Source organism: Dendrobium catenatum, unplaced genomic scaffold (genome assembly GCF_001605985.2).
Source record: "Dendrobium catenatum unplaced genomic scaffold, ASM160598v2 fragScaff_scaffold_627, whole genome shotgun sequence".
NCBI classification, from domain to species: domain Eukaryota; kingdom Viridiplantae; phylum Streptophyta; class Magnoliopsida; order Asparagales; family Orchidaceae; genus Dendrobium; species Dendrobium catenatum.
In genome coordinates, this window is record NW_021319089.1 from 1,503,931 (window position 1) to 1,525,261 (window position 21,331).

A 21,331-nucleotide genomic window follows, 5' to 3' on the forward strand; every position below is an offset into this window, starting at 1 on the left:
TGGAAGAAGACAGAACAAAAAAATAACAGGTCTTCTTGAGAACCAATCGGAGGTGTTTGTTGATCCTTTTGGAAGGCTTGGTCGTTTTCTGTTCAGAGGTGGCCGCTGGTCTCACCACTGATCTAGGTTGAATTATCTCCCAGCAGCAAGAGCTGCAGCCCAATACCGTCGGAGTTGCCGGCGGAACATGCGTCGGTGAATTTACGGCGTATTTTGCGCCGGAAACGTTGACGCAAACTTTACGTCGAGCAAATCCGCCGGTAACTGCGCCGTTTATTACCGTCCAGAATATTCCACCGGAAAATCCGATGGTATTCGCGTGTTTTCCCGTAGTGAATCATGAAACCAAGTCTGGGGCTTGCAGGAGCAAACTTTTCTACGTGAAGGGGCTTCCGTTTTTCTACCTCGGCTCCGTCAGGCAAACTGCAGCTTAAAGCCAAGAAGTGCCAGAAATTTGTCTGCTTGATCATCCTTTAAAGCCATCGGACTCACATCTTCAGGCACTAGTTTCTCCAGTCTAACGAACGGCTCCAAGCGTAGGAGTTCCGCAGCTGTTCTTAACTGTCTTGAATAAGTTCTTGAAGGATAGAAGCAAGATGCCTCTCCGACGAACGGTGCAACAAGCTGAAATAGAAGATCTTCAGCAAGAAATTATTCGACTCAAACGACGCATGTCAAGGCTCGAACAGAGGAAAGGCTTGAGGCCCCTTGTCCGAGACTTTGTTTGTACCCGACCACAGGATTATCAGATTCCTTCTTTCTGCAACGACGTGTTTGAAGGGTCCAACCATATGGCTTTCTCTGTCCTTTTATCGAGTCCAATTTCAATCGAAATTGACACCCCTAATTATAGATGAACCTCACCGCTTTAGTGTTTATGAACGTTCACCACAAAACGAACCAATAAGTATTCGTCGATTAAGTATGAGTGAGAGTTCATCTAGTGCACCGACATTTCACCTCCACCAATAAAGTCAACTGGTTCAACAGGAACATGAGGGTGAAGGCACACCAATAGCTGGAGGATATGAGACGATGGACAGCGGAAGTAGTGAGAGCTCAAGTGGAATGCTCGCAGGTGATGACATAAATCTAATTGCAGAAGAATTTGTTGCATCATTACATGTGCATGATTTGGTCCGTGATCATGCATTTCGTCACCAAGCTGGCTTAGGTGACATGGAGGAAAATAACAATTACGTTGAACTTCTATGATCAGCACAGGCATGGGATAGCACGGATGATATTAATTGATCCACCAACTACTGCTTATGATGGGGAATTGGATGACATTATTCCCAATCAACTATACGAAGGCATGACTTTCATGAGTAAGGATGCCCTCCAGTGCGCATTCAATGGATGGTCAATCATTAAAAATGTAGAATACATCAAAGGCACATCCAACCCTTAAAAGGCTAACTGTTAGATGCGCACAACATGATAATACATCATGTCCTTGCCTATGGCGCCTGCACGCTGCGAAGAGCAAATGACTTGGTGGAATATGAAAAGTCTCATCCAGTGGTCCTCCACATAGTTGCTTAATCATATGATGTCTGGAGGTCATCACAACTATAACTCAAAGTTCATCTCTTACTACATCACTGCTATCAACTATAACTCGAAGTTCATCTCTTACTACATCACTGCTATTCTTCGTCAACAAATTGACTTGAAGCTGCGTGAGATCATCGCTCGGATGGAGTCTAAATTTGACTTTAAGATCCCTTATATCAAGGCTTGGGATGCCCGCATTAAGGCCATTAAATTAGTATTTGGTAGTTTTGAGGAGTCGTACTCCTCTCTACATCGGTTCCTTCAGGCCATTAGATTTGCACTTCCAAGATCAGTTCATCGCAGGATCACTACATCGGTTCCTTTAGGCCATTCCAAATTATCTATATCGAAGATGAATGCATATTTATTTCTCCAAAAAAATTCTATTTTTCAATATATTAAAATATAATTATTTCTTAACATAACTTATAAATATGAAAATTTATTTTTTAAAAAAAATATTATTTAAAAAATAAAACTAATAACCTCTTTAAATCTCCCTCTTCATACTTATAAAAATTTCTTTTTATAAATAATATATCATCGTGAATTTTGTAATTTAATAAATTTTGTTAATTAATGGTTTTGAAATGATGTAAATAAAAATAAAAGATAAATTGTAAAAAACCGAAGCTCTAAAATCCGATTTCTATAGAAACTGGATTTTAGAGTAGTGGTTTCTATAGAAATCGGATCTCTAAAATCAGTATGAAACCATATTTTTAAATTACGGTTTCAATATCCTCTATATTCGCTCATTTTTAATTATTCTCTCATTACGCTCCTTAAGCTTATAATCCGGTAAAAGATGCTCCTTTTCATAATTTGGCCAAAGGATATTTGGTATAAAGATTTGTAACACATGAACATTAATAATAAGTATCAATTAGGCAAAAAATGAGAAAACGAATATTAAAGAGATAAGCTCTAAGAATCTTTACAAGATTATTGTTAGCAACTATAAGATTGACGTGACTTAATTTATAGATTTAATTGAGGTTCAGTACCATATGAATTATTATATTGATGTATCATACGGAAAATTATTTAGTAAGACTTAGTAATATTTGTTTCAAAAATGTCTAAGTCTTTATTGATAATTTTGTCTAATTTTTAGATGATTCTTGACGGTGAAAGTATTGGAAATAAGATCTAAAAATTTTAGTTAGATAGTATTAGAAATCATTATTTTTGATTGATTTAAATAAGAATTTGATTCTGAAAAACTAATTTTATAATTATCTCATATAGTGAGATAAAAATTTGATATTGTTGATATATACCATAGCTATATGTAAGATTACAACTGTTTTTCCTATAAACATGAGGTGCCTTCATTCTTTGTTTAGTGCTGGAAAAAAATTAATGGTCTTAAACTCAATAATATTGGCGCAGGAATTTAAAGCCAACCTAAGTTTTAAATATTTTTAATATTTCAATCCAACTATATTTATTAAGTGAAATTATATCTAATAAAATTTAACTTCTTAAAAATATAGTGTTTACATAGATAATTGAAACCAAAGTTCGTGAGTATAGAAGATATAAACCGACTCACTTATTATGAAAAAGAGAGAATTATTATATTTAAATAATTATTATAAAAATAATAATAATAAAGAATTACTTAATATAATAAAATTATATATAAATTTTAAATATTTTTAATAACTTTATTCTTAAAATTTTAAATTTAAATATGTTTAACTATATTTTATACTAATATTTTTTAAACAAGTCACCTCATAAGTTAACAAATTAAATCGAACCTAACTCAAGCTTGGCTCATTAGCTTATCCAACCAACGTACTCAGCTCACGAGCCATTATTCAACTCACGAGTCGACTTGACTCACTTACACCACAACATAGAACTAAACAAAACAATTGTTCAACAATCATCAGGCTATTGCTTCTTGAACTACTACACAATAATTCCTTAAATCAAAACCCTGCCCTTTGACAAGGTTTCTAAACCCTAAGATCAAACAGCCAAAAGTATCAGATTCTACGAAACTTCAAAGCAAATATTTCAGTGAAATCATCTACATCCAAAGCACAAACGATACAAGTAAACTCAACAACCCACACAGAAACGGTAAAAAAACAAGCATATTGTATATACACGAGCACTCTTCATCTCACCTGGCAAACAGGCACTGCACCAGGTGAAGAGCATTTTGCAGTCGGAATTGGCCGGCAGCCGATACTCGTAGTAGCTGTAAGTCTACTACGCTGCATACGGTGGTCAGGGATGCCATTGGTCTCCTGCAGAGGCTCCAATGTCTCCACAACGTCACTCATTAAAGGTCTGGCCTTTGGATTCTGGCTCAGGCAGTAGTAAGCCAAGCTGCAGGCCTTCTGTGCAGCTTTAACTGAGTATTGGCCATCCAGCCGTGGATCAATTATCTGCAGAAGCTTCCTCTTGTCGTTGAGCTTAGGACGAACCCAATCGACGAGGCTGTGTTCCTTGCTGGGTCTGGTTTTGTCGATCGACTTGCGGCCGGTTAAGAGCTCGAGGAGAACAACCCCGAAGCTGTAGACATCGCTCCTTACAGTCAAATGGCCTGTTGGCATTCAGGGAATGGGAAATGAATCGTAGAGACAAAAATGAATATAATTGCACCAAATACTGGAGGCCAATTGGTACAAAGTAACAACAACAAATGCAAATGTTGTATGCCAATAACATTAAAAAACTATAGTCCTTTAGAGACATAAATGGGTAGCTAAGAGAATGGATCTGGCTTCAGAATTTTGTGCTATAATATAGCACAAAATTCAAAAGGTTGCTTCAGAATTTTTTAATTTTTTTTTAACTTTGTTATTTCCTTCTTCCCTCTAAGATGGGGGCTGTCTGTTCCAGGCGTGCGAGCGTTTTAGGGGATGGGGACCAAGTTGAGGGGTTCCTATCTGTCTTCCAAGGTGACTTCATTTTATATGGTCATTACAGGCACCATTTAAAGTGGAGAAATCAGAAACTAAGGAATTTTGCCTTGATGAGACAAGGTGCATAATAAGTGGCTAAACCGATTTAATGAGACAAGGTGTGTAATAAGCGGCTAAACCGATTCAAATGAATCTTTTTCCTTAAATTGAAGAAGCGAGCGCAACATGAGTCGAGGCAAACAAGACCAGAGGACGCGACTTCTCACGCAGACAAGCGTGAATACAACTTCAGTTTGATCGGTTCAGTGAGTCGAAGGCAAAGGAGAAGAAGAGGCATTTCATGCTATTCTGTAGCATCAACCAGACAGGACAGAGAAGTTCAAGTGAGCATTCAAAATAGTCAAAGAAGAACGTCGTATTGTAGAATCAGAAGCCGAAGAAAGGAGGAGAAGTTCGTGCCACCTATTGCTATAATTGGCAAAAATAGAAAGGAGTTCATACTATCTTAAGAGACTATTGTTTGATAGCGATAAGGAGAAGAACCAAAGTTCGCTCGTGGGAGTTGTGTGCCTTTGCATGATCTAATTGTTGGAGTCAAATATTTAAAGAAGAAATGGCTTCTGCTCTATAGGATAGAAGAAGAAGATGAGTTGTGCAGTTTTCATTCTGGTTTCTAGAATCAGACATCAAAGAGGATGAAGTGAAAGTCGAACTATTTGGTAAAGTTGGAATTGAGAGAAGGTTGAATTTTGCCTTAATGAGACAAGGTGCATAATAAGTGGCTAAACCGATTTAATGAGACAATGTGTGTAATAAGCGGCTAAACCGATTCAAATGAATCTTTTTCCTTAAATTGAAGAAGCGAGCGCAACATGAGTCAAGGCAAACAAGACCAGAGGACAACATGAGTCAAGGCAAACAAGACCAGAGGACGCGACTTCTCACGCAGACAAGGGTGAATACAACTTCAGTTTGATCGGTTAAGTGAGTCGAAGGCAAAGGAGAAGAAGAGGCATTTCATGCTATTCTGTAGCATCAATCAGACAGGACAGAGAAGTTCAAGTGAGCATTCAAAATAATCAAAGAAGAACGTCGTATTGTAGAATCAGAAGCCGAAGAATGGAGAAGTTCGTGCCACCTATTTCTATAATTGGCAAAGATAGAAAGGAGTTCATACCATCTAAGAGGCTATTGTTTGATAGCGATAAAGCAGAAGAACCGAAGTTCGCTCGTGAGAGTTGTGTGCCTTTGCATGATCTAATTGTTGGAGTCAAATATTTAAAGAAGAAATGACTTCTACTCTATAAGAGTTGTGCAGTTTTCATTATTTGGTTTCTAGAATCAGACATCAAAGAGGATGAAGTGAAAGTCGAACTATTTGATAAAGTTGGAATTAAGAGAAGGTTGTGCAAAATTTAAATGAGAATGACTCCTAATGAGACACAATGGAGAAAAAGGATTCATGTCGCTAAACGCATGTAGTGGAATAAGGGTTGATATTGTTGCTGTTGTTGTATCAATGAATGCTTGTAACTTCTTGGACAAAAATCCAAGTTTTGGAAAATTTTTAAAATACACTAAAATATGTAAATTATATGGAAATTCAAAGTTCAAAAAGGGGAAAAATTTTTATGTAAGCTACCATATGATAGTATTACAGTCTACCTTTAACCAAACAACATTAAGAGGAAGGGCAACCTATGGTGACCCATCCTTAGATAACAGTACACATTCCATTGACAATGCAGAACATGCAATCGATTCAACATGCATCTCTTAGCAGGGATGCATGCCAAAAATAGGTAAGAGATCCTACAAGTGCAATAGGATATGTTCCTAGGTGCCATGGTGAATGGGTTGCACTACATGATGTAGCGCCATCCATTGGATCACTGCTGTTAGAGCGGTTCAACAACTAAAAGGTCAAACACCAAATCCCATGCCTTGCATGGACAAGGGTAAGTAATGCACCAACCATCAGAGCCTGTTGAATCAGATTTGATTGCCTATAATAAATCAGGCCTTTTTGGATCTGATTGGGGCTAACAAAGGTCCAACTTATCTGCCCTTGAATACATTTTTTATAAATGTTTTGCAACAAATGTTATGGGGTATAATTTTCATCATCCTCTTACAGATTTACGACAAAGAAAATGATATTACTAACACAATTTTACTCGTTTAAAAGCCATCTTTCTTCCAACTCGAGTAATTCTAGTAGAGTTGGATTGTAGTTTTCATTATAAATAGGATTTTTCGTTGAAGAGAAAAACTTCCTATCATCATAGCACAATTTTTGTAAATACATGAGCTGCTCGATCCAATCAAATTTTTAGCACGGATTGGTGTCCGGGTGACTCTGCAAAGTAGTTGGAATATTCTAGAATTGGTTTTCTAGAGTTATAAAATTCATACGAAGCTTTCTTAACAATTTTGGCTTGGGCTAAATTTAAATCAAATTAAATCCTAAAATATATGGATCAAATCAATTAAACCTGAATGGAATAATTAAGAGTGAAGGGGTCAAATTAGATTGGGCCATAATCATTATGGAATCAAGTTGGTTTAACATATTTCAATTAATTCAAATGTGGGTCTATCAAACTAGGTTTAGACTCAGTCAAACCAATTGGGATTAATTGAGAACTGGTTAGAATCATACATTTCAATTGATTTGGTCCAACAAGCTAGGTTTAGACTCAATCAAACCAATTGGGGTTCATTAGGCTAAATGTTGAGTGAGGCAAGTCAAGTAACAAAATTAGATGGTCAATTGAGCTAATTGCATCAATTAGAGGGTTTATATAGCTTAAGGCATGTCTAATTAAGCAATATAAGCTAATTAGTTTGTCAATTTATTTAACATAGATCAATTAAGGTTGTTGTGCTTCTGCCAATTATGATTAGCTATATTGAGCCAACCTTGGTCAGAGAGGAGTCAGTTGGGTCCAGTACACCAATCAAACCTAATTAAGTCAACTAAGATTGAACCATGCAATTAATTAACACGGCTTCACCTAGGTCAAGATGGTTCATTCTAAATCAAATGCAGGTCATGATGAGGACATCGATCCAAAGTCCAAACATGTGCATCACCGATCAATGGCCATGATTCAGAGCTTATTCACTTTTAATTTTCTTAAGAAGCTCCTTGCATGTGGTATCACATCAGGTCAACTTATGGGTCAACTGTAATTATTTGGTTAACCACAACTCCAGTACTTTAATGTGAGTCATAAGTAGATGAACTCAATTCCATTGAGCCAATTGGGACTAATTAGCTTAATTAAGCCCATTCAAGTCAGCCGAAGTCAAAATGGATCAACCTAGATCAATGTAGGTTAATTCAAGTCCAATTCAGCATGCCAAGCTAATCAAAGGGTCAATTGATTCAATTAAGACCAATAGGAGCCATATTAATCTACCAAACCAATTTGGGTCAATTAGGGATCCAATGGATTGGGGTAGGGTATGGTCAAGCCTATGATGGACTTGATCAAGTTGATCGAGCTAGCCAAGACATGATGGGGCTACATTGAGTTGATGTAGCATCTCGCTCAATGTTACACAAAGCTTATTAAGATTGCAGGAGTCATGAAGAATTGCATACTAAATTGGGCTCAAGATTACACAAAGCTTATAAAGATTGTGGGAGTCATGAAGAATTGCCTACTAGATTGGGATCATGTGCGGCCACACATGACTGCATTAGCTCAATTAAGATTATAAATCTGAAGTTAGGGCTTCTCTAATATTTTCACAGGTCGAAAATAATCTAGTTGATATATGTGTTATATTTTACTAAGATGTATAGTACAACAATCGCACCTTGCCAAACACCATTTGCAATTTACCCTTTGAAAGTTATCACAAAATGAACAAGTCGTACCAGTCATGACATATTCTGGAGCAGCGTATCCGTAAGTACCCATCACCCGTGTTGAGACATGGGTTTCATCACCCTGAGGTCCTGCTTTTGCAAGCCCAAAATCACTTAGCTTGGCTGTATAATCCTGCAAATTAGAAAGAATTAAAATCATAGAGGAAGAAAACAGGTTTTTCAAAAGCTTGGCAACTACTAAGGCTTCGTTTGGGACGGCTGTCTTATTGCTTCTTAAAGCAGCTTTCTAGTACAAAAATTAAAATTTTTGTACTAAAAAGTTATTTTAAGAAGCAGTTAGAAAACTAACTCAAACGAAGCATAAATGTGCAAACACACAAAATCCATGTGTGTGTGTCTGTATACTTAACCGAATCCAGTAATATATTTGATGTCTTAAAATCTCGGTAGATAACAGGTTTTTCAGCATTGTGAAGAAAGGCAAGGCCTTTGGCAGCGCCATGTGCAATCATCATTCTTTCTGCCCAAGATAATGGAGCGATTGTCTCTGAAAGCCTCAAGAAAAAAAAGCCAGATCAGGAAAAAAAAAGTTGAAACGTGATTATTCACCTAGCTTTATATCAATAAAAACTGTGATGGGAATATAGAATCAAATAACAGCTTAAGTACTTGCTAACAAGATAAACTGGTCGACTGAAATAATATGGCTAATGATTGGCAGAATAAAATTATTTTTAAAAAAATTTGCAGTTAAAGTGTAAGACAAACATTTTGGAATATAACAACAATGTAAGAGCTATACCATAGCTCTGTGTGATGAAAAACATATTCTTTGTTGAGTTTGTTCCTATTTAAGCTTTAGGAAAGCCTGAAGTGCACAAAGCTCATCCTGCAGAACAGAGGTTATTCTGTATTTCAATATATCACTTTTCTAGGTCATAATTAGAGATTGTTTAAACTTATAATACACCAACACTTCTCTTCAAAGAGGTATGTAGTGTCCGACGCATATTGGACACGACATGCATCTGACACGTGTCAGACATGTCGAAGATGTGTCTCATTAAAAAAGTATTAAAATAAATTGGACGGACATGTCCAACATGCGTGTCTAAAATCTTTTATGAAATTTTCTAAAATATAATTATGGTCTCTCAATTTTTATTTAGTAAAAAAAAAACTAAATTTCTTATTTTTCCACTCCAAAGCCCTAAATCAATTGCTCGCGCGCAATACCTCATTCCCTGAACATGCTTATTTTCATTTCTCTCTACTAGGTTGGGCTAAGGTTTCACAACAATGCTCAAAGCCATCTCAATATCAACATCCAATGCTGTCACTTCATTAGTATTTCAAAACCATATCAAAATCGAAGTCTAACCCTGTGTTGACATTGACGCTTAACACTATTAAATGTTTACACCCACGGTCACGCCCCCATGCCAGCTAGACATCTCTTTTTTGTCCAATGTCATCTTAACGTCGACGATTGACATCATCTCAGGATCGACGACAGATGCCCATTACATAACAATGATGCCGAGAGCATTGTCGTCTCCCCTCTTGATATCTAATACGACATCAATACCCGACTCTCGACATCCTAATATTAATCATTTTAAGCATAAATCCTTGTTAAATTACTTATTATTTTTCAATTATTTTTAATATTATGATTGTTTAATTTTTATACAATATTTTTAATATATAAAAATGAAAATGATATGTCCAACCCGTGTTCGTGCCCTATATTTTATATAATTAATGTGTCCCGTGTCGTGTTCGTGCCTTTGCATCATAGTTTTAAACACACAACAAATAGAACTCTTAGCTACCTAAATCAAAGCTGTTACCAAGAGTTCATAGATATGATCATATTGTCTATCGAGGTAGATCAAGAAATATATAGTTACACAATAGTACACCCTTAGCTACTTAAAGATATTTAAAGTAAGAAAAGCTTGTCTTAAAAAAGAGTGATGGAATAGGTGAAGTTTCCCTTCCAGAAAAGCATAAAGAGTCACCCTCTTGCCAATTCATGAAAGAAAATGATAAACAAAAATTCAATGACTCATCAATTTTGGCAAACTCAAAAGATGTGACATTACCATAAATATAAGTCAAGGCAAATTACGCATCCAAAGTATTACTTTGAATATTTGTAGGACAAGTAAAGAAAACATGCCATCAAAACCCTATAAACCAGGAAACTCTCAAAGGAAGTTTCTAAAATCTCCCCAAAAACTCTCCAAAAAATCAATTGTTAAATACAACAAAATGGTATAAATGGGACATTGGAGATCTAGCCTTTTTATCACTAGAAATTATAAGTTCAAAAGAGTGAAATCCTCCTAAAATAGTCTCATGATCTGTGGATCAAATCATGAAGGGAATGTTTAATTTAACCATCCAATAGAAACAAGTCCATGAGAAGCTTACTCATAATTTGGGCATTAATTCATGAAAAAAGAGAAGAGACCATATTCGTGGAAGTTATAATGGTCTAATTTATCCAAGGAAACTGTCAACAGTGGAGATTTTTATATCACATCCTTGATGTCGAAGAGGATATTGCCAGATGTTCATCGGAGATCATCAATCAAACATCATACCAGGGAGATCAAGGTTTCAAAAGCTGAATCGTTGGATCCAGTTTCAAATTACGGGACGATAAGGATGAAATTAAAATTTTAAACTTGTTTGGATAGTCTTCTATTTGAATTTAAATTCAGATTATGCTAATGTTTGTAGGAATTATCATGCAGTTTGAGCTTATCAAGTTGATTTTTAGTAGAAAACCATTTCACAAATAGTGAAGTTTGTTTATGAAAGGATTGGATCTTATTATTGTTGTATTTTGTCTATTTAAAGGCCAGATATCTACAAGAAATTAAATAAAAAATTAGAGAATTCTCCAAAGAAAATCTCTCCCTTCTCCTTTCACTGCTCTTTACCAGATATTCCATTGCTGTCTACATCAATACCTGGTCAGCTGCTCCTATAGCAATTACCCTTAGACTCCGCTGTCACTATTTCTTCCATGAGCATTCCTTTGTATTGTACACCTCTGTCATTGATTTCCAGGAGCTTGATGTTGCATTTGTTGTTGTGTCATTCGTTACAACCTCTTTTGCTGCTATTTTCTGCCATTGAAGCCACCTACTGCAACTAAGTTGCTTGTAGATTCCAAAACAAATATAGAGAAAGTAAGGGAAAATAAATCAAAAGAATAAGAAAGGAAATAGTGGGGAATTGTTGCCAAATTCGGAAACTTATTGGTCGTAAGAAAGATAACGAAAAGAAAATTGTTTTTAGAATCATTGATATTACTTTAATTATGAGTTAAAAGAATACTATAGTTAGTGCTCATGTGTCTTAAGCTGACTGGAGGAAATATTGAGAAATCAATTCTATAAGAGATTAATATCCTGCTACAACGATAACTTAACAAAGAGGATATTTAATATTGATAACTTGATGGATATGAAGCACAGACATTGACCCGGACACGGATATGGGACATGGCTTTTTTCGAAAATATAGGACACGGGTATAGCGCAGACATGACATTACATTTTTTTATATATAGTGTATAGAAATTAATGTAACATTATATTAGAAATAACAAATAATAATAAATCAATGTCATGATAACTTATCTGGCTCATAACATAAAATGTTTAGTACAACCACAAAAATATAAGCAAAAAATCATTTAGTACAACATCAAGCTTAAACTACTCGGTAGAAGAAATAATAGAATTAGTTTTAGATGTTTGTCTTTGACCTTCAATATCATCATCATTGAATATCACTGCTTTCAACTCTGGTTCATCAAGAGAAAGATTTGCAATCACGAATATTCACATATCATCAAGGGACCTGAACCCACTCCAACAACATCGCACATCTTATTATCACCTGCCATATAAATAGGGATCTTCCTTGATAGAAGACGAAGATTTGTATGTACATAAACTAAATCTTCAGCCCGTTATGGAATAATTTTGTTCATATTCATCAATTGAATAAATGAGTATGTGCTCTAATTTCTTTTTCACAACAAGACGAGGATAAAACTTGCCCATGGAGTTTTATTGCTATAGTTTTATGTAGCGGTGTTGAAGTTTCAAGAATCAACCACCACATCTTTGAATCCATCCTCCATCTATCAATCAAAGATTCTTAATCACCAAAATCCTCTAAATTTCTAAAGAACTTTGCAAGTTTTATATTAATACGTCTTCATTCCTCCTCATTTGGGAAATAACGTTTCAAACATATTTTTTTCATATTTGAAACTTCTAAATCTTTTTGTGGCAAGACACGTAGAGGATCTTCGTAAAGCCATTCTTTACTTGAATATATTGAAAGAATATAAAGAAAGTAAAATTATTAATTCATTAACCAATAAATTAAAAATTAATTTAAAAGATATATTCAAATTTATCTTCGATTTAATGAGTGAGTCAAATAATGACGAGGTGTGTTACTTTTGCCATGCCAATCGACAATAATAGTATAGAAAACGCTCCAAAAACTTGAGTCTCTATCGTGTGCCTTTCTTTCATGATTGTACATAATTTCATTCACTTTAGCTAACATGAAATCTCACATCTTATAAATCAAATATAGGCATAAGTTATCTATGTCAGCCTTTCTCAAAGTATAATAAATTGGATTAGTAAAGGCCAAAATATAATTTATATCATCTCACCACAAATCATCTAAGATCTTTTCTTTTACCTATCTTGCCTTCCCAATGTCATCTTTTCGATAGTAATACCACTTCTCACTAATCATCATGGATTCAAGAGCATTTTTTATTTGTTTAAATCTTCTCAATATTATTATTACAGAGACTAAATGAGTTTCTAAGTTTCTGCAACAACTAACATTCTCAGATGTGAGAAATTATTAAAGATGGACAGTCTCATTGAGTGGTTCATAATAAAATTTCTTATCAGAACAGTTTCACCTGCAACCACTATTATCCAATGACATTTAATATAGATGATTTCATTAGCATCAGTATTTTTGGCTGTACAAATATTTTTTAAAGCAAGATTTAAAGTGTGCATAACACAGAGTCTAGAAGATATGAGTACGTGTTTGTTCCACTAATAATTCTGCAGCTCTACATATTGATAAATTATTACTGATAACCTACTCAACATTTAATGGTTCAATCATCACTATCATCTCTTTGATCAAATTGGAAATGAAATATTTATCTTTGTATTGCCCTTCATAATTCACAACTTCGATGAATATTGGGTAATTCTCTGTAACAGTCATAGAATTGATGAGTGGTCTTTTTTTAGGATCAATCCAACTATCACACACTAAGCTAACACATTTTTCTTTCCACACTCATTTCGTCGGTTCAAGTAACATCTCAATATTTTCTCTCCCTCTCCAAAAATTTTGATATTATTATATTGTATCTAGGTGAAACATAACCTCCAAGGTTGTTATTGCATTCTTATAATAAGGATTTCTTGCAATGTTGAATGGAAGTCAAACTGGAAAAAAAAAAAAACATCGTTGCAATTTCACCATCAAGTTGCTCTCATGTCTATATTAAAAGCATTCTCTAAAGAAATACTAGCAACTCATTTTCTTTTCTCAAATTTATATCCTTCACTCCTAAATGAACCAACATGATCAACTCCAACGGAGGAGAAAAAAGTGTGGGATGAATCATGAGTAGAGGGCAAAGGTATCTCTTTAGGAAGTGTCATTTTGATCATTGATTCAGCTTCATCAATCTATCTGTTCAATTCTATCAATTGTGAAGTAGTAATATTATAACATATTTTAATTCCATGGCCAACAATCTTAAGTAAATGTACTTTCACCCTAGAATATGATCATTTGTAAGTGACACCACAATAATTGTATTTGAATGACACATTATTTCCGACTTCACAAGTTTTTTTCTAATTTTGTAACATGATTCCATAAGGGCTTATTGGTTTCTACATAAGGCTCTATTGAACCTTCACCACTTCCAATCCCACCACCACTAGAGTTCATTTTGCTTTTAAAAAATTGATATAATAGAAGATAAAAAGTCTTAGCATCAGGCAATCATACACACTTTTGCTTAGACTAAAACTCCATGATGAAGCCTACATTATTCTAACTTATTTAGATGTGCAGCATAATCTAAAATATTTAAATATCAAACAATAATGCTAAAATTAGACAATCATACACACTTTTGCTTCTTTGTATATATTTACTTCTCTCCCGTAATATTTCTTTAACCTTCTAATGTAATGATTTTGCTAAGTTTAATAAATTAGTCACTTGCTCACTCTCCCTAATCTAATGATTTTTCCAAGAACTATATGGCATGTAAGAGAAGAAATTAAACAAACTATACGATATGTAAGAGAAGAAATTAAACAAACTAAAGTATGCATAATTTGCTCACTTGCTCGCTAGCGGGAATATAAGAAAAAAAGGGGAAAACAATATAACAACAAATAACTGGGTAAGCATAATTTGCTCTCTTGCTCACTCTCCCTCTTTGACATTGACGGACCAACACAAGTCGTAACCTTCAATGCCCTAAAAATGACGAAGATGAACTAGGGACAAACCGAATGCGTGAAGACAACGGCTCTACTCGAACATACGGGACGGGAAATAGAGTGATAGACTCGAAGAAGACAATGACAAAGATGATCCGGGCTCACCTCGTCGCAGAAAACATGGTCTTCACTTGATCGCGCAAACAAGGAGGTTTCGACAATGACGAGGAGGTTCATACCACATGAGGAGACTTCGGGCTTCAGGCGTGCGATCTCTACACTCGATCGACTCGCCTAGTCGCACAAACATAGAAGACGAGAGAGAGATGGTATAGAGCGAAAACCCTAAGGCATGCGCCAGTTAGGCTATGTATTTATATTCGAATGTGATCTTTTATTGATTAAATTAGTATAAAAATATAAAATTTTGTAATTTAAAAAAAATTATTATCCAAAATTAAGACACACCTGTCCATTTGAAATTAAATATTATTTTATTAGGACAAGTGGTTGTCATGATTTTGCTAAGTTTAACAAATTAGTCACTTGCTCACTCTCCCTAATCTAATGATTTTTCCAAGAACTATATGGCATGTAAGAGAAGAAATTAAACAAACTATACGATATGTAAGAGAAGAAATTAAACAAACTAAAGTATGCATAATTTGCTCACTTGCTCGCTAGCGGGAATATAAGAAAAAAAGGGAAAATATATATATATATAACAACAAATAGCTGGGTAAGCATAATTTGCTCTCTTGCTCACTCTCCCTCCTCTGGCATTGACGGACCAACACAAGTCGTAACCTTCAATGCCCTAAAAATGGCAAAGATGAACTAGAGACAAACCGAATGAGTGAAGACAACGGCTCTACTCGAACATACTGGACGGAAAATAGAGCGATAGACTCGAAGAAGACAATGACAAAGATGATCCGGGCTCACCTCGTCGCAGAAAACATAGTCTTCACTTGATCGCGCAAACAAGGAGGTTTCGACGATGATGAGGAGGTTCAGACCACATGAGGAGACTTCGGGCTTCAGGCATGCAATCTCTACGCTCGATCGACTCGCCTAGTCGCACAAAAGAAGAAGACGAGAGAGAGACGGTGTAGAGCGAAAACCCTAAGGCATATGCCAGTTAGGCTATGTATTTATGTTCGAATGTGATCTTTTATTGATTAAGTTAGTATAAAAATATAAAATTTTGCAATTTAAAAAAATTTATTATCCAAAATTAGGACACACCTGTCCATTTAAAATTAAATATTATTCTATTAGGACAAGTGGTTGTCATGTCCGATACGTGTCCCAACCATGTCGGGCATGTTTCCATGTCTAACACGTATCTGACACTGAATTCCCTCTTCAAGAAGTGCGTCGGTGCATCATAGTTTGATGGGTAGTAGAATGAATTATAAGAGAATTCATGATGAATATGAAATATATACATAAAATAATAAACAAAAAAGATAATTGTGATCTCACTACAACTCATGATCTAGCAAAACCAAATACACATCAAAAAATAAGAATTAGCAATTAATTTTAAGAGTGGTTCAATAAAATGGAAAAAAAATTATTTTTTACATAGAATAAAAGAAAACATCTTATTGAATAAATGGTAAGTTAGTTCTAAAATAAAACATAGTTATGCAATATTGTGTAGTTTCTATGGAGTACTTTTGAAGCATAAAAAGGAGGCCAAAACATATAAATTCTTTAAGATAAGATGGTACAACTTGGATAGAAGTTATCTTTTAATATAAAGATAAGATTGGTGACTTTGATATATAATCATTAGATATTCCATAAACAACTCTGAAAATTAGCAAACATTCAGTCCCACAGAGCCAAATCAACATCAATCCTAATTCAAAACTAATTATTGTCAATGATTAAGGTAACTGTTCATTTCAAGATAATATAAAAAGGTTGTGTCCTACTCAACCACTCTTGAAGGTTCAAGATTCTGTAACCACACCAGCTACCTCCGTTTCTACATCATTAGTTTCCTCTCCTGATAATGTTGATCTTAATCAACCTATTGCTAACAAGAAAGATGTAAGAAAATGTACTTGACATCCCTCATATCCCATTACCCAAGATGCATATTTTCACAGCTTCTCTCATACCTACAAAGCTTTTCTCATGAATATTAATACTATCAAAAACCCGTACCACATATTTGATGCATTAGAAAATAAAATTTGGAAGCCACAAGAGAAGAGATAACTGGTCTAGAAAGGAGTAACATTGGAAGTTAAGTCACCAAAAGGAAAAAAGAAAAGTGTTGAGTATGCATTTGCAGAAAAATTTAAACATGATGGAAGCCTTGAAAGATATAATGTCAAATCTATAGCAATCCACACCTATGGGATATATTTTCAAAGATATTTGCTCCGAGTGCCAAAATAAACACCATTGATGTAGACAAGGGGGTGGGGTCAAATCAAACCCAAAAAAATTTGGTTTTGACTTCCCTTGAGCTTGCTAGCTCATTAATTTTTTAGCTGGAATTTAGCTCATTATGAGTTGGTTTTAAGTTCATTTATTGAACTAAGAGTTAGCTCATTATGAGCTATGTTTTTAGTTCACTTATTAATTTATTAGTAGCTCATTATTTTTTGTCTCTTCTCCTTCCCCTTGTCCATTCTTTTCCCGTGGATGGCTATTGGGTTCCTGTGCCTTGACTCCTTGGTTCCCACGGTTGGCTCTTGGTTTCCTGCGGCTAGCTCTTGGGTTTTCGTGCCTTGGCTCCTTGATTCCCACGGCTGGCTCCTTGATTTCTGCGGGTGGCTGTTCGGGTTCCGCCTGGGTTATTTTTCCGTGACTTTTGAGGGGCCTTTTCCGTGGCTTTGGTGCTTTGTTTCCTGGAGTTGACTAATGACTTTTCATTTCGCTTAATTAATTAAGAATATGAAGGGTTTTGGGGGTTGTTTGTATTCCCCTCTCATGTCTATAAATAGTAGATGTATTGGGCTGTTTTAAATAGTGAAAAAATGTGATTTTTGGAAAGAAACCTGAGGGTTTTTTGAAAAGCTTGCGAGCTTTGTCCACTTCTTCTTCTTCTATCTCTTGGGGAGACTTGCGAGTTCTTTCCACCCTTCTTCTCGGCTTCTAATCTCTTTCGTCTCTCCGCAAGTGCCATTCCATCTGTATCTTTCTTCTCAACATTTGGCAAGCAATTTTAGGAAAGTTATTGTCTTTATTGTCTTGTTTGTTTGTGTCCAAGTTTGTAATAGTTTATTATAATATGAAAGTTAATTTTTTTTAGTTCAATTGTCATATTTAGCGTCTTTTTGGCAATTCATGTCATTTTCTATTTCTTAGAAAGGTAGTCTTTTTGTGATCAAAAATTTGGGGCCCTCTCCCAAATTTTTGATTCCATCAACCATTCAAATCCTACTTTCTTAGGTTGCTAACATTGGATGTACTATGTAACAATATAATGTAAAAAATGCTTTCTCACATAGTAACGTAAAAGATGATTGCATGGACTCATCACAAAAGTTTAATGACTCTTTTCAAAAATCAAGTATGCAAGTTACAAAAGACACTATTTGTATTAAAACAATCACCAAGTACTTGGTTAACTAAATTCACTAAAAAATGCTAAAAATTGGGGCACCAATAAAACCAGAGAAATCATACAATCTTCATAAAATACTTTGCTGGTAAGAGAGTTGCAATCCATGTTGTTTATTTTGGTGATATAATTATCACAAAAAAAAAACAAAGAAATGATAACCCTTAACAAAAAAACTCTGTAGAATCTGAGATTGAAGAACTCAATAAATTTAAATATTTCCTAAGCATAAAAGTTAAAAAATACTATCGCTGTCATGGCCCAAGCCTTAAATGAGAAAAATTGAGGGTTACATTATAAAGTTGACAACCAATGTAGAACTTATCGAATAATCATTACATGAATCTTTTAATACATGGTATTAATTCTAGGGTGTTTCCATAAAGTGACATGAGGTATGGCCTGAATACAACAAACGTGCGCAAAGGCTAATGCACCGACGCTCATTTGCAGTTTTAAATAAACAAGGATTCTCACACTACGGATAGATGTGTGCAAAGAAGCTAGTCCATAAATCTAGGATTATGATAGAAACTTGAAATACAAGTTCTCTTACAAACAAATTAATATTGAAAAGGAATATGGAAATGAACAAATAGATTACTACAAAATATAATGTAAATGAAATATTGAATTATGATTTAAATGAAATAGAAGAATTAAAATATGGAAAAGGTATATGCAAGCAAATTACAGGAGTTCACCCCCGTATGGTACTGGCTGGAGAGGCAATGTACCCATGCACATTAAAATAAAAATGGAAAATGAAATAAAAATGGTTGTACCTTTATAGGTATATTTAGACAGTGCTCTTGTACTAATGAAAATGAAAATAAAATAAATGTATAATGGAAATGGACAAATGAAATATATTGAGAAGTAAATTATGTACAAGAAAGACAAAGAAATATGTATGTTTTATTTTGTATACTTAATTGTTGTATATGAAATATAATAGAAATTATATATATACATGTAAATAAAAAAGAAAAAAAAAGTCAAATGAATATGTTTATTTTATGTGTGTAAAATTTATATGTTAAAGACATAATTACCCACTGAGTTTATCAAGTAAACTTAACATATTAAACTAAACTTTCAGGTAAGTCTTCTGACAAATAGATATGACTGAAAGAGACGAGGAATACGTCTACAGAAGACGGTGCACAAATGCAAGTAGGAAATCTATGGTTTATGTAAATGTTAAGTACGTGGAAGATTTTATTAGTTTGATGGAAATTGTTTTTATTAGTGGCTCTTCAGTGTTTGTGGACTGTTATATGTAATTGCAGTAATTGTATTAACCGTATGATCATTAATTCTTGTCTCGTTAGTTCGAGTATCCGGGCCGGGTCGTGACAAAAGCACAAACATTTCCAAATGCCTCCAATTTTCGTGTTGGACATGGGCATAGCTCTGACACGCCCCAAAATAAATTTGACATTTCATAAATTGTTTCTTAGATTTTCAAGTACATATTAGAACCCAACACAGGCTGGACACAACGGAACACAACTTGGACAGAACTAGGGACACGCTTTCCATGGTAGTTAATATGAGCAAGTTTGGAATTCAAAATAAAGTTTAATTTGCATGAATAAACATAGCCCAAGTCGTCTCAACTTTCGCCTCTCCTCTTCATCAAAGCCACTCGCCATCTCACCTCCTCATTGTTGAATTCCGTCACCACCTCGGCTCCCCACTTCATCAAAGCCACCTCGTGTTGATTTGGTCATCAAATCCAACTCTATCAATCATAATCCAATCCAATATAACCCACAAATACAGGTCGCACCGTGTTATATGGTGACAGAACAGAGGAGAAACATAACAGACCAAGATCTTTTATTTAGAGAAATTTCATATTTTTCCAAATAAATTCATTTTAATAACTTTGGGTTTTTACAATCTCTCCAATCTTAGAAAATGTTGTCCTCGACATTTCCATTACATAATAGCAACAAACAAAACAAAACTAACCCTCGATCACGTTAATCGAATCATAATTTTATTTTCTGATAGTTGCATATATTAAGTAAATATCATAGTATGCAATACATTTCAAACCAACATAATAAAATCGCACAGTAATATTCAAAATAGAAAACCATACCAGCAGAACTATTAGGCGTTTCCTATCAGGATGGGTTAGTATCACTCACAATTCTTTCGCCGATATGAATAACTCCTTGCCCATATCTAGATAGTGGATAATATATCATCTTGAGCTCATAGCTATACCACACCTGAATCACTTCTCTACCACTCTATAATATTGCACTGCATGTCTTTTGCCACACTAGACACATTGCAAAATGTTTTTGGCAGGCGCTTTCATTATCTTTCAAGACTTTCTCTTACTACCTTCATCCATTTTCTTGATTGATCAAGGTTTCAATTTAGAACGTCGTTGTTCAAACTGCTTAGCCAATCTTTCACTAACCATTTGAGCAATTTTATCAACAAACTTGAATACACCCTAAGGTGTAATTGAAGCTGCCCCTGTATCCTATTCAGTCAGAATTTCTTTCCTTTTTGAATTCATTTGTATTTGTTTGACTAGTTAACAAAATTTTGACATACAATACAATGCTTATTCAATTATGTATGAAACATATATATATATATATATTATATATATATATATATATATATTCATGAATGCAAGACAGTATCTTATTTCTACCTCACTCATAATCAATTCAATCGCTCTGGTTACTATCAAATTCTTCCAACAATCATTACTCTGATATCATCTTGTGACGCCTCAGAATCTAAGTCAAAAAAATTGCACGTCATTTTATTATTTTCTATTTGTAAACATCAAATAGAGCTTACAGGATTCAACATAAGCAAAAAACATAATTGTATTTATATTCATTTAATATTTACCACTGATACAAGCCTAAAA

At 34.6% G+C, this 21,331-nt stretch overlaps 1 protein-coding gene across 1 annotated transcript in view; it reads right to left on the minus strand.

Annotated features, from left to right (window-relative positions):
* Positions 1–3,434: 3,434 nt before the first annotated feature.
* LOC110112678 (probable serine/threonine-protein kinase PBL8) overlaps positions 3,435–21,331 on the minus strand; it is a 36,459-nt gene continuing 18,562 nt past the window's right edge. Inside the window, exons 4-6 of the mRNA XM_020844981.2 lie at positions 8,700–8,836; positions 8,338–8,461; positions 3,435–4,126 (exon numbers count right to left, since the gene is read on the minus strand). Coding sequence (XP_020700640.1) covers positions 3,696–4,126; positions 8,338–8,461; positions 8,700–8,836 — 692 coding nt within the window. The 3' untranslated portion in view covers positions 3,435–3,695. The remainder of the gene's footprint in view (positions 4,127–8,337; positions 8,462–8,699; positions 8,837–21,331) is intronic.